General features: G+C 47.7%; 1 protein-coding gene across 2 annotated transcripts in view; it reads right to left on the bottom strand.

Moving 5' to 3' along the window:
• Positions 1 to 13,992, bottom strand: part of DAZAP1 (DAZ associated protein 1) — a 42,375-nt gene extending 28,383 nt beyond the window's left edge. Inside the window, exon 1 of one of the 2 annotated variants that reach the window (XM_063147085.1) lies at positions 13,655 to 13,992. In XM_063147085.1, coding sequence (XP_063003155.1) covers positions 13,655 to 13,686 — 32 coding nt within the window. In that variant the 5' untranslated portion in view covers positions 13,687 to 13,992. The remainder of the gene's footprint in view (positions 1 to 13,654) is intronic. The other variant, XM_063147084.1, reaches the window with a different exon arrangement.
• Positions 13,993 to 15,097: the final 1,105 nt, after the last annotated feature.

Here is a 15,097-nt window from a genome sequence, read left to right as displayed (position 1 = left end):
GTTCCTGTGGTATTAAAGGAAGCAGTAGCAAGACTTCGCTGGACTCCACCACCCTGGATAATTATCGGTGGCCGTCCTCTCATTTACCTTTTCGGAGTAAAGTGTCAGAGCAAGGGATGGCTCCTTAGCTCCAGGCATCCTGGGATGAAATGGATTATTCAAATCCTCTCCCACCTATGTTCTGGCCCAGTTCTGAAACAGACTCAGTGCCCTTGATGGATGACCTTCGTTGGGAGGCAGACATGGTGCGCATGTCCCTGCTGGAACCCGCAGCAGCTTTTAGTGCCAAGCACCAAGCAATGCGAGGTCTCGCTGGTATGGGACGGGAAGGCACTGTGCTATGGCAGCTCTGGTTCTAGGTAGTTGGAATTGCCATACTGGTGAGTCCCTTGCCCCATGAGGCTAGTCAGGGCTCCATCCTTTCCCCTTGCTGTTTAACACTGACCGAGAGCTCATCTGAAGCTCTGGAGTTGGATGCTATCAACTCGATCTTCTGTTCACCACACAACTCTATCCCGAGCTAATTTTGATCCCTTTGGTACTATGCAGCTCATAATGAACACCATTAAAAAATAATACATGTATTTTATTTTTTTAATATTGTATATAAGGGGTGTGTGTGTGTGTGTGCGTGACCCACGGACATGTGTGTGTGTGCAAAAATGGTCCCTGGACCTACGAAAGCTGCTCACCTGAGGTTTATGGGTTTCAGGTGGGCACTGAAGACATTTTTATTTTGCTGGGCTTTCAATGGGTTTTAACAGTGGTTTTACTGTTGTCATGTTTTATTACTCTCATTTATTGTATCAGAAATGCATTTTACTTTTGTAAACTGCATTAGGCTGAAAGGCGGTATATATTTCCATAAATAAAATAAAAGAACAATTTCACAAACAACGTCTAGGTTCTACCACATAGCAAGGATCCACCACTGTTTCCAAACTTGGGAGGATATTCAAGCCTACCGAAGTATGAACCATCCTCCCCCTTCAGTTAAAGTTATCAAAGTGCCTCCTTTTAATACGCCAAACAATGCTGCACATCAGCAATGCAATGGCTGCACACTTCGCTCTCATGCCATATGGTGAAAGAGAGCCTGTTGGGACATCACGAGCACGGGTACAGAGGCTTCCTTTTAAACACGCACTGAATAAGGGGCAACCATGAAAGATCCAGGCACTATTAATTCCCACCACCTCCTGCACTAAGCTTCAGGTCTGACCTCATTACAGACAAAAAGGACATCTGAAATGCCTCCCATCCTCTAGTTAACAGAGTTTACCCTGCAAAGGCATTCACATCTATTTGTCTATCTTGGATCCAGAGTTGTATGAAGCAGAACTCTACAAACTGATGAGTCTGTGGGAAGAACTCTGTGTGTGTACGTTGTTTGTGTGTGTCCCCGGGGGGGGGGGGGGGGGCGTGGCGTATTTTTACTCCTTCCCCCTGCAGCCCTCTATACCCCTGAAAATTTACTACTGATGGTTGGGGGACACTCAAAAACAGCATGAGGTGATGGTGCTGAGGTTCTGCAGGATCCTGGTTCACTCTGCCAATGGAAGGAGCTTTTCCATTCACAATGGGTCAACTCTGGATCTAACCCAACGTGTGTTAGATTAACTCTTTGGAATATTCCACATATGCTACTTCTTCCTCTTTAACGCAAACTTAGCAGTACAGGTAATTGAAAACTGAAGGGGAAGGAAAGCACATTACTAGAGGCATTCAAAGAGGCAGCTGGACAACCATCTGTCAGGTATGCTTTAGAATGGATTCCTGCATTGAGCAGGGGGCGGGGGGTTTGGACTCGACGGCCTTATAGGCCCCTTCCAACTCTGCTATTCTATGATTCCACTGGCAAAAAAGGAAAGCGACACATTTGATATCAGACTTTGAAAGGGAACCGGAAGTCAAGGAGATTAGATCACTGCGTGCGGGGAGGTGAGCTGACTGCAGGCTTGTGGGATCTATTTCATTATCATTATTTCTTTTACCGATAAAAAGGATGGGGAGATGATTATAGAGGAGAGCAGATGTTCTGCATGGAGAAGGCCCTAGAGCTCATTTCCTTGCCTCTCAGGGCTGGGGAAGCCTCTTGTTGGAAACTCTGGAGAACCACTGCCAACCACAACACAGACAATACCAAGTTAGGTGGACCAGGTTCATATTCTACCTGTACCCCTGAGCCACTGTTTTGCGCCTCCTCCCGGCTGGAGGATCTTGGAGCTGGACATATACGGAGGTGCAAAGCAGTAGCTCAGGGGTGCAGGTAGAATTAAGGACCAAGGTAACTCCAAGCACACGTTCAGACGAGAAGTTTGCTTTCAGTACCAGAACTAAACTCAGTACTTTCACACACAAAATCTACTCCTCTTCCACCAGCTTCCATAATTTTTCTATTATTGATTGATTCAAAGCGTTTTTATCCTGCCTTTCACAGGACTCCCAAAGAATGAATCTAATTTTGTAATTTTACTAACAATAATAATTTAATTTTAATATGATTTATTATATTAACTTATTGTAATTTTAACACAAATTTTAACAGCCTAATCTAGGGAAACTGGTTATTAATCTACTGCAGCATGAACCTTGGGACAACTAAAAATTATGATGGAACAGGCCTGGTTTTCCAGATTTGCTGCCTTCCAGTTGTTTTGGAGTCCGACTCTCATCAGCCCCAGCTAGCCAGGGATGCAGGGAATTTTAGTCCAAAACATCTGGAGGACAAAAGTTGGCATAATCTTCCACGGACAGGAGCGCACTTCACCAGATGCTTGAACTGTTATCCTCATTAGACAGATTGTCTATGTGTACGCATGTGGTGTTTGTTCGTTCGTGCACCCGGACACCCAGTGGGACCTGGTAATTTGTGGCACTTGGGAATTTGAAACATGTATTCAGCTGTGTACAGGCCTGGCACCTAAAATCTGTCACGCCGGCTCTTTAGAAACAGAAGACCACGTCTCACGTATTAAAAGTGCCGCCTCCAACTCTGGCCATAGAGATGAATGAGCAGTCAGCACACCTGGGGTTGCAACGCCCTGCTTGTATGGAACAGCTATAGCACTATTATGTCAGAAAAATGCATCCTAGCTAGAGAGATCTTAAGACTTCATGTGTCTCCCAAGACGTGACTGAGATGGGGCACATTTAGGATAAAGAACCATGTTTTTGGGAGTTTTTCTGTCTGGCTGTAACAGTAACACCAGCCATCAGCTCTATATGCAACATGGGCGGGAGGGTGCTGTTGCACCATGTCCTGCTTTGTGGGTCCCTGGTCAACAGCTGGCTGGCCACTGTGTGAACAGAGTGCTGGACTAGATGGACCCTTGGTCTGATCCAGCATGGCACTTAAGTTCTTAACCCAGACTTTTCATCGCAGATGACTCCAAATAATACACATTTAAAACATGGCAAGTTAACCTCGATTGATCGTTATGTCAAATCTCAGCTGCATCACATTTGAGATGTTTTCAGCAGAATGAGAACATCCCGAAAGGAAACAGGAACTCCGGATGTTTTCACCACTTCTTGTGAAAAGCACTCTGGGTAACATCAATGGAACTTTTCCTTGCTTGCTTTTTTCTGTGTAATCAGCCTTCTCCACACTCTAGGAAGCGGCAGAAGCAGTCTCACAGGTATCACTGGCCCTCAGGAGCAAGAGTACACACTGTTCTCTAACGAACCTTTCTTCATCGGAATACACAAGCAAAAATACCACATCTCCTGAAAGGCATACACAATTTACAAGTCCGGGCCTGACAGTTCTATTTCTAGACAAATTCATCATTTCTCAAGATGCCAAATGTTCACTACCAGACACACATTATACTTTGCATGCTTCAGGACACTAGAATGGCCATGGCCAGAAAAGTGAGTAACATGTTAACCTCCTTTCCTTCCTCACCTTAACAAGGTAAGCATTTATCAGCCAAATTAAACATTTAGGCCAACATCAGAGATACGAAACACTACTTTACATAAGAACATCAGAAGAGCCATGCTGGATGAGACCGAGGGTCCATCTAGGCCTCAACTCTCAGACTTTCCTGCAGAACATCCCATGTTCTCTTAAAAACAGTCACGAGCACTTATTCTTGGGAGCTACTTCCAAGACACAGGATGATGTAATATGCAGGTGTTTCTTGGAAGAAACAGGATCCTTTAGCCAGTAGGTAAACAACTTGAGCCCATTTAAGAAGACGAATTCCTATTAACATTTGCCGATTTCCAGTTTGGCTTTTTCCCGATCCTCCAACCACACGAACAACTCCAACGCAATGAAGCTCAGGAGTAAGAAGCTCAAAAGGTCAGTGTGTGTTCACTTGACCAGGGCTTCTGAAACGTTAGTAAGGTACAAGTGGAACGCGTTGTGGCAGAGTGTGGCAAGTATAGTGACGTGATCAAGCGCCTCGTGCTTTTCAAATAATATTACGAGACCAACACTGATCAGTTTCAAGATACCTAGTAAAATAGATAGCAATCTGGGCTACCAAGATGTTTTCACAAACCATCTCTGGGCCAAGAGGAGATGAAAGCACAAATGCAGAACAGGCAAACAAGCTATTAGAAAATCCCTAAACACAAAGACACGATAACCCCACAGGTGGAGGAGCCAGGTGTACGGCAGTAGATGTTGAAAGGAAACTTTAAGCACCATCACACACACACACACACACACACCCCTACCTCTAATTGTGTATTAGCTTCTCTAGGGAAGCTGAAAGCCTTCAATGCAGCACAGACCTGGCACAATGTAAAACAGACCAAAGCCAGACATAGGAACATAAGAAGCTACCTAATGCGAGGTCAGATTATGTGTCTCTCAAGAGGCTCTGAGGGCTCTCTTGCATCACCTGCTACTAAATAGCGTGTTTTTTTTTAAATAGTGATGCCTAGTCTGAACCTGGACCCTTCTGTATGCAAAGCATGCGCTCCGCCACTCAGCTAGGGTGTATCCCATCATTAGGTTTAGCCATAACCATTTAGCATAAATCTGCAGCCTGTGTTTTCTAAACTGAACCTTTCAAGTTTATGGCAAGCCGGAATCCGGTTGAGAAAAATGGGCCAGGAGTAGCAGAGGTGGCACAGCTAAGCCAATGGGACTAAATACGGAAGGGTGAGATGGGGACAAAACTAAGGCGGCCCCGCTGGGGGAAAAGCAGCATTTTACAAACGCTGCGTGGCTGTGAACACGTGTTCAGAACCCTGAAGACTAGAATGTTGAAGAAAAGGCAAAGCAACCTAGGTCTGGCTCAGGAGTCAACAGCCACGGGCTAGCTGATGGTCTTGTGGGCATCATAGAATAGCAGCGCTGGAAGGGGCCTACAAGGCCATCGAGTCCAACCCCCCGCTCAATGCAGGAATCCACCCTAAAGCATCCCTGACAGATGGTTGTCCAGCTGCCTCTTGAAGGCCTCTAGTGTGGGAGAGCCCACCACCTCCCTAGGTAACCGATTCCATTGTTGTACTGCTCTAACAGTCAGGAAGTTTTTCCTGATGTCCAGTCAGAATCTGGCTTCCTTTAACTTCAGCCCCTTATTCCGTGTCCTGCACTCTGGGAGGATCGAGAAGAGATCCCAGCCCTCCTCTGTGTGACGACCTTTTCAGTATTTGAAGAGTGCTATCATGTCTCCCCTCCATCATCTCTTCTCCAGGCTAAACAGGCCCAGTTCTTTCAGTCTCTCTTCAAAGGGCTTTGTTTCCAGACCTCTGATCATCCTAGTTGCCCTCCTCTGAACACGCTCCAGCTTGTCTGCATCCTTTTTGAACTGTGGAGCCCAGAACTGGATGCAATATTCTAGATGAGGCCTAACTAAATGTGATTTGGAAGCTATACTTCTATTGTGGGCCTCACTTAGATGCTGGGTGAGAGGATCAACGGGGGAACCATGCAAGAACCAGGACTCCACCACTCAATGGCTCAGCCCGCAAAAGGAGCCTACTGGACCTGTAACTGGTCAATGCACCATGCCATCCTCTCCCCATGGCCCATGTGCATTACTCAGAGCGGTAACAAGGCTACATCTGGTGTCATAACATTGTGGCTTTGGCGATGTTTGGGACATCTCATTCGCCAGGGGAAAACCTCACGCTCCACACACACCCCAACCTCCACTCCGCAAAAGCAACAGAGAAGATGATCAATGGGCACCTCCCAGCACAGAGAAGGCACCTCTTTTTATTTCTACTCCCCGCCCCCAGCACCAAGATAGAAGAGAGCTTCCCTCCCTGCTGACTAATGGCTTTTGTCTTGTCAGCTTGATCCAGAAGAAAATAGGTCTACACCGCAAGTGAGCCGCGCCCTAAGAATGGTTGCCATTCAACGCCAGGACCCACTGGTAGCTAGTGCCAAGGGCTGCAGGGAGACAAGCATGTAGAAAGCCTCTTGGGGGTGGCAAATTCAGCTGCACACAAGACAGACCGCATCATGAACGTCATTGGTTTGGGTGTCACCAGAGAGGCAGAAGGAGTGGCCCCAGACTCCAGAGGGAGAGGACATGCTTTGCATGAGGGGGCCCCAGACTGAACCCCCGGCGGCGTCAGTTAAAAACAGGAACAGGTAGCAGCTGGTGTGAAAGTTGTCTCTAGAAAGGCACTTCCAGACGGACTAGATGGACAAGTAGCCTGGGCTAGTATACGGCAGCTTCCTAGGTTCTGACCGTCTAATGAAGACAGTGCTAAAAGTATTTGGGGGTGGAAGGGAGAGACGGCAATTCGTCCTTTCACCACTAGATACCCAGGAGCAAAGTCTTTTTCTCCACATCATCAGCACCCGGTGTTGTAAAACTATCTTCTCGAATGGAAAAAACTCAACCCGGTCTAAAAATAATTCCATCTAGAGCTAAAGAGAAAGCCTTTACGTGACTGAAGTCACCTACAATATATATATATATATATATATATATATATATATATATATATACTGTGCTGGGCCTAGCAATCAAATGGTGTTTTTTTTTCAGCCTGTGGAATCCAGTGGAAGGCATGACATGGGTCAATAGAGGCAGGAAGTGAGAGCTCTCGAACACAGGGCAGAGCCATCTTCAGGTTCCTCTGTCCTCGTCGATTCTATGACTGGCAAAACTGACGTGTGCCAAGAAAAGAAAGAAAAAAGCTATTTCCTTTTCCGAACTCTTTTCAGAGTTCAGAGCAGTTTTCAGTGTGAGCAGCATGAATGCCGCCCCCAGTGTTTCAGCGATCTTTAATCGTGTGCGGTGCCCATCAGTGCTGCACAGGAAGCACAGAGCGTTCTTAAAGCGCAGAGTTATCTGGGTACACTCATATTAAGAGACGTTGCCACCATCATTACCCAAGCAGGACGCTGGCACTCTTAGGCTCATCTTATCACAAACCTTGCTCAATGCAGGCATAGCCAGACGCCCAGGCCCTTTCCTAACTGCACAGGCCCAAATAACACTTCAGAGGCAGCCTGTCCTGCACTGATGAAAACCAGGGTGGAAATTTGCACAGCACACTAAGAACCAAGCTAGAGGGCTGCAAACCAGCCCTTTCAGAAGCATATGATTAACCTGCAAACGGAAAAGCACATAATGTCGACTGATATGGCACACTCATGCAAAAGGGGAGGGGTGGGGAACCTGCGGCCACCCAGAATATGTTGGATTACAATTCCCATCATCCCTGGCCCTGCTGCCTGGAGCTAATGGGAGTTTGGAGTCCAGCAGCATCTGGAGGGCCACCAAATGCCCACTCTTGCAATAGGGTTAGATTAATTTGAGCATGTCGGTGCCAGGAATCTTTCTGATGGAACTTCAGCATTCCCATTTTATATACAACTGAGGCTGAGAGATTGTGTCTTTCACAAGGTCATCCAAGCGGTGTGCTAAGAGCAATGGACATTGCAAGAGAGGAAGAAATAAGGATATGGTTTTGCCTTCCAGTGCTCTAGCATTTCTTATACATAGTATTTATTCCCATCTTTCCCTCTTATATAAGGGGCTCAAACTCCACTAAAAATGACTATAAAACGCACGCACATACAAACGAACACCCCAACATTTCCTAAACCAAGCATCTCTCTGCAAGAAGGAGGGGCCAGAAATCTTTAGGAAAGGAAGCTAGGGATTGTAAGCCGCACCAAACACAGACAAGGTTGTTTTAAAAAAAAAAATATTAGTGGTATGTGATTGCTGAGATGCAAACATATCTTAACACATCATGCAGCAGTTTTGACTGCAGGGATTTTCTCTTCTCAGTAGCCATTTCAATCTCCTAGCTTCATTCTAAGTTATTTCTGGCTACCTTGACAAATATTCAGACAAAAAAGGCAGGGTTTTCCGAGGTCAAGCAGAGCAGCTGTATGTAAATAAAGTGTTGCTATTTATACACAGCTCTATAGATCGCCACAAGCTAAGACAGTTTTGGCCTTTGGCTTGGTGATAGATGGGGTTCTGGAACACTGAGCAAATGCAGAATTAACCAACACTGCAGCCTGAGGAAGAGATGAAAAAATAATAATAAACAGGGTCCATGAAAGAAGCAAATTTCCTTCTACCAAACAACTCAAGAAAACATCTCATCTTCTAACGGGTAGCTTCTAACATCTACCAACTTTATCTGCAGCTCATGTGCGATGTAGTACAAAATTCTGATGCACCGTTTTGCGCAATGTTTTCCTTAATGCTAAATAATAATAAATCATCTAAGTATCAAAATTAAAGCAGCAAGGATTAGAGGAGCAGAATGAACAAAAGTGATCCATGTTATGCACTCCGTGGCAATATCACTGAAATCCCCTGGATTATTTTGAGTAAATGGTTTAAATGATCACGGAAAACTTTCTCCGCATGAGATGCGCTAAGAGTACAACCCTATGCATACTGATTGGAACGTGGTAGAACTTATTTCTGGTTAAACATGCACAGGATTTGGCTGGACAATCTATTGCTTTGGTTATACGCCCTGCACCATTTTCATTCATTTGTTTGAAGTATTTGCTCTACTGCAATTTTGCTTGCTATTCAAACGTCTCCCCAACTTGTTGGTTTATTCTGACATACTGGGCTGGATCAGAGCTAACGTTAAACCACTGTCTGATGCTACAACGTTCAAGCAGCCTCGTATGAGGGAGCCAAAAGTCCTTGAAGGTTAATTCTCATATCACCAACCATGGTTCACTGTTTTGTCTGTTCTCATTATCCTCTGCTTCATCACCAGAGAAAACAGCTTCATATAAAACCACACAGACCAAGCAAGCTACAAATAAGCTTAAATAGCTCATTTAATTTTTTTTTAAAAAATGGGCAAAGTGTAGCCAGACTTCCTGAGAATTTGGATGATGTTTCAATTAATAAGTCAAGAAGTAAACAAGTAATTTGTCCACATATGCAGCTCCTTCACACCTTGCTTTGTGCAAACCAGCAAACCGCCAGGAAGTTTTCCATTAAATATAGTTTCCAAATACACCTAAACCGAGAAGCTATGGTTAGAGGCTGCAGAACCACCCATGGCTTGAAGATGGTTTAACAGTCTGGCTTTTAGCCACACTTTCCTTGTTTGAATGGAACAGAAAACTATAGTTAGTAGAAAAGACTTCCTGGTTACTTTGCCAGCTTGCACAATGGGACTGGGTTTACGGGAAAGAAGCTCAGGATGTGATCATTCAAATGCAGCCACAATCCAGACGTTTAGTTAGCTTTAAAAAAAAAAAAAAAGGCTATTTACCATTCAGAATTTTGTAAAAGTCTTGAAAACTGTCAGAATTAACACACCACAGGGACCAGAGGTATTCTGTATTTTGAAGCATGCATATGATGACTAACACAAACTAAGTTATCCCAAGCACAAGTCCGGTCACGTGGACTGGGAGTCAGTCTTGCACTTTTAATACTGAGGGGTTTGCTAACTGCAGCTGGACATAGTGCTGGCTATGCAGATCTAAGGGAGGATACAAAAAAAGTCTACAGAGTTACTGGCCACTCTTGCAATGGGGAGCACAAGGTATTCTTCGACACTCACACATCTATTTATGGTCTTTAAAAAAGCCAACTTTCTTTTGCTTAGTTGAACAGAAAGGATTTGGCCTGGTCATGCATAAACCACTCTCAAGCGTGGGTTAAACCAATTCAGATGTTTTTTCCCCCTTTTTCTCTTTTGCCAGTAGTCCCATTTGCAGACTCTGAATCCCATTCAAATGGATCAGATGGAGAGAAGCAACTTATTCATGCCTCCTTGTGTGCAACTTTGTCCATGGAAAGGCAGGATATTCATTTGCAGCACTCCGGCATCATTTCAGTTGGGGATAAGAACTAAGGAGCAGTTTAAAGTTCACGGGGAAGGCGCGCTTTGAGGAGGCTTGATTTAAGAAAGCAAGTAAGGGCCCCAAAGGTGAAGAATCTCAACCTGCACCTTTCCGCTGAATAGAACCCAGAAAATAAGTCATTCTTTGAGTTACAGTTCAACATCCTTCATTCAGGTTGTCTAATTGCAACACTGGAGTCATGTCACACTTCGATGTCATGCTTGTTCAGTTCGCATGCACAGCTCTAGGAATGGACCTGGCGGCACAAGGAATGTTATGATCCAGCCATAACGTAGCCATAAGCTGCTTGACCTCAAGCTTCAATGCCGAACATACAGAAGCACAATCTAAATATTACAGAATTCCGTGTTGGGGGGTGTATTTTTTTTAAAAAAGTATATTTCCTATTTTAGCATAGGTAGATTTCAGGTCCAGGCTATCTATGTTTCAGTGCAAGCAGCAGCCTAGCCTAGTGAGGGAAGGGGTTTAAAATATTCCTCTGGTTCTTTCCCTACACACTGCAGACATCCTGCACAACGTTTGGAGCACGGCGACTAAGAAGGACGTATACAAAGAAATTCAACTAGGGAGCTATTTTGAGGTTATAGATTAAAAGCATGAAATCCCTTGGAAAGCTTTACAAAAGTCACACCCACCCACCCCACATCTTTTCCCCCCCTTTTCTTTTTAAATTCAGCCATTCCCAGAGTGGAAATTGATCTGTGGTAATCTGCCCAGGAACAAGAAACATAAAGGCACGTCAGGCACCCCAGGAGGCCTTATCTGTACTTGGCAGGACAAGCAGAGAAGTCAAAAGGAGATACAAAAGAGAATCTTGTTTTAGGTCTCTGTCGCTCCTCTATGAGCTGCCTCCGCTGCAAAGGCTGAACGCAACCCGTACCTTTACCAGCGCAAGTGGGGGCAAAGCTCATACAATGTGGGGAGCATTGATGAGTCACCAGTGTTCTGTCCTGCACAGGTGTTCATCCTCCTTCAACAAGCGGGAGGGCATGTAGCACTGCTTCAGCAATGAATGCCCCAGTACGGAGGCCCATCAAGCAGGACCACCAGAACTAGGAAAGGGAGGGGGGGTACAGTTAAGCAACCAATCCTCTCCTTTCTCAAAATCTGCAGAGAATACTTGGAGCTCTTCACAACGTGTACAGAGCAAGGAAGACAAGGGAAAGCTGCAGATACCCAATCGCAAGGGATGACCTTGAGCCTCAGCTGCAGCAGGCAGGTGCAACGCTGCCAGCTGCGCCCGAGCCTTAACATTTGTGCCACCGCGTTGCAATTCCAGGACCCGAAAGCAGAATGCGGCCTCGGAACTCAGGGCAAGAGGAGAAAGGAATTTTACACACACACACACCGTACGCGCGAACCGTCTAGGCCGCTGCTTCAGGGTCTGGAGTCTGCACTATCGCCTCACAATAGGTCAACCACCCCCTAACCGCCATGGGAAAGTGTTTTCATTACAAAGGCAGGCATAAGCAGGTGTCCCTGTGGACGCCAACGTCCCACCTGTGAGGAAGGGGTGGAACTTGGGCCCAGAAGGAAAGGAACACCTCAATCACATAAAGCTGCGTGAGCTGAGGGAACCCTTTGGCACGACCAGGCCTGTCCCCTCACCCTTTCATCCCCAAAGCCCAACCTGGGAAAGCGGGCCCTCAGCCCCCTGCCTCCCGCCAGGCCCATAAGCAGTCACCCTTTCCCAATACGCATCCCAGCTGGTACGATGACTGATAATCCCCCTCCACCACCGGGATCTCCTTCACCCAGGGACCTGGGCACCGAACACTGGCCTGCAAAACAGCACAGCTCTGGGCCAACAGCACCCTTTAGAGATCCCCCCTCCCCCTGAACACCAGCTGCTGGGGGCAACTAGCAGGAGATGGCTGCTGCCCTCACGCCCTGCTGAGGGGCCTCCCACTGGGGCATCTGGTCAGCTACTGTGGAAACCAGGATGCTGGGCGAAGTGGACCTCTGGCCTGACCCAGCAGGGGCTCTTTATGCCCTGCCGAATGCCTCTTGCGCCCCTGCCCACCTCACCGGCCTCTTCCCAGCATCACCACGGGCTCCTTTTCTTCCTGTGCTGCCTAAAACCCCCACATATCTCTACCAAGCACAACCCCCCCCTCCCCGGGGACCTTCATTCCTTACGCTGAGCCTGACTCTCCACACCCATCTAATAATCAAACCCCTCCCAGAGAGAAACAGGAGGCAGCCCCTTAATAAGGGAAGGATTCCCCCTGGTTTCGGAGCCCTGCTCGATGGAGCCTTAGACGGGGATCGCTGAGCCACCTCACCCTATAGCACAGAGGAAGAGGAGGCAAGTGGAAGAAAAGGGGGAGGCTCTCTCAGAACCCCCCCCCCATGCGAGCCCCTGACCCTGCTTCCTCCAGGCCCCTGACTAGGACCGACTGGCGCATCTTGCCATGCGGTGCAGAGGGAAAGAAGGAGCAAGAACGAAACAGAAAGATCCTTCACTGGCTGCACATGTGTGTGTGTGTGTGACGGGGGGGGGGGATCCTCATGCGCCCCTGTCCTCCCCCTCTCTTGACCATTAAGTGGAGAGAGAAACAGGGTGCGTGTGTGTTTCAGCCTCCAGGTTGAGTTTTTTCTTTGGAGGTTTCTCTCTGCTCCATGTAAGCCCCTTGGCACAGATATGAAACAGGACATTGGGGGAGGGGGGGTGAAGAGAAGGGTCCTCTGATGTGACCCCTGCCCAACCCCTTCCCTCACCATTATTATTATGATTATTACACTACGGGGACCTGTTTTATGCCAAGCAGAAAGCACTGGTTCATCTTGCACCATGGCACAGAGAGAGAGAGTCGGGGGGGGGGGGGGAGGACCAGGAGAAGAAGGCCTTTCACTGGAGATTCCCCACGTGTGTGGGGGGGGGGCGGGGGGCCTTGATGCCTCCTGGCCTTTTCCATGGGGTGGGGGTGGGGGGGGAGAGATAGAAAGAGAATTGGGGAGGTGGAGTTTTCCCTTTGGAGGTTTCTCTCCGCTCCATGCAAGCCCCTTGGCACAGATATATGAAACAGGACCTTGAAAAGAGACATTGGGGGACGGGGGGGGGTGAAGAGAAGGTTCCTTTGGGGTGACCCCTGCCCAACCCCTTCCCTCTCTATTATTATTGTTATTATTATTATTATTATTCTTTCCAGCACCCCAGAGGTTTACAAGGTTAGTGCCCCCCACCCCCAAACGCAGCCACCTGCACGTGGCCTTCCCCAAGCCCTTTACACCTGAGCAGGAGGTCCCAATCCCGCCCCCCCCCCCGGTTCTCCTTCTCCCTCGGGGAAACGAAGGCGCCCCCACGTGACCCCCCGACCTCGCGACCCACGTGACGGTCCCCCCTTCCCCCCCTTTCTCCCTCACCCGATCTCGTCGGCGCCCCCGACGCTGTTCATGGCGGCGGCGGCGGCGGGGCTCGAAGGCCCGGGCCCGCTCGGCGGCCCCTCAGGAGCTCTTCTTCTTCCTCTTCCTCCTCCTCCTCTTCCTCCTTCGGCGAGGGGGGGGTCCCTCCGGTATAGCGCTGAGGGGGCGGCGGCGGCGGCCGCTCACACCGCTCCCTTCCTGGCTTCTCCCTCCTCCGCTCCCTTCTCCTTCTCCTTCTCCGCCGCCCTCGTCCCCTCAAGCCCGGCCGCCGCCGCCGCCGCCGCCTTTACCTCACACAAGAGGGCCCCGGCGACAGGCAGCGGCCCCTAGCGCGCAGGCGCAGGCGCACGCGCGCAGCCGCCGCCTCCCCCCTCGTCCTGCCCGGTTCGCCACCAACCGCCGCTCCCGACCCAGCCCGGCTACTGCGCGTGCGCAACGGGCGCGCGAGGCGGTTTTTCTTCTCCTTCTCCTCAGTTAGTCAGTCAGTTCAGACAGCCACGCCTCCCCTCCCAGCAGCCACCGCGCGCGCGCGCGTGCGTCATTGGGGCGCTACGGGGTTTCCGCCAGCGAAACAAAGGGGAGCGAGGCGAACACGACTGGCGGTTTATTTTCAGCACGCACGCAGCCTTCGACGCAAGGGATCGGAAAGGCGTGCCGGGAAATGTAGTCTTTCCCGGCGGGAAGGCCAAGGGTCGTATTAGGAAGTGTAGGAAAAGACCCAGGAAGCAGGCGAAAGGCGCATGCGCGCTAGAAGAGACTCGGCGCAAAGCTTCATGGGGGTTGTAGTCCCCTGAGCTATATGATTGGATTGACGGGAGGGGGCTTCAACAGTTCCCCCCCCTCCCCAAAGCCAGCGGGGGACTAATTTCTTTAAGGGAAAGGAGGAGATATTTGAAAATCTTTTTATTTATTTATTATTATTATTATTATTATTATTATTATTATTATTATTATTATTATGTGGTAAGAGGGAACTCTGTACATGCTCAGAGACAACCGTTTATTATTAATTAAATAAAAATTAATCAATAATAATTAATTGAGGGTTTTAATGGAATTGTCTTAATGTGGGTTGAGGGTTTTAATGGAATTGTTTTATATGTTATTGTAAAACGCCTCGATGCCAGAAATGGTGAGGCGGCGCTATGAAAATGCTTTAAATAAAATAATAATAATAATTTAATAACGCTTTATTAATGATTATGAATAATAATCATTAATACTGTAATGATGATTATTAATAATTAATAATGCTTTATTATTAATGATTAATAATTCACATCTTCACATGGACCCCCCAAAAAGTTTGTTCTGTACCTTTTTTTTTATAAATATACAAGATAGTGCAATGTTCTCCGCTAAGTTATAAATTCCTAGCAGCGCTATCTGTGTGAGTTTATTGCAGCAAAGCCAGCTTTTTATCTTGGCATGAGCTTCAGTGGA

This window comes from Elgaria multicarinata, chromosome 23 (assembly GCF_023053635.1).
Source record: "Elgaria multicarinata webbii isolate HBS135686 ecotype San Diego chromosome 23, rElgMul1.1.pri, whole genome shotgun sequence".
Classification (NCBI taxonomy): Eukaryota; Metazoa; Chordata; class Lepidosauria; order Squamata; family Anguidae; genus Elgaria; species Elgaria multicarinata.
The sequence above is the reverse complement of the archived record's forward strand: the minus strand, read 5'-3'. Positions and strand labels throughout refer to the sequence as shown.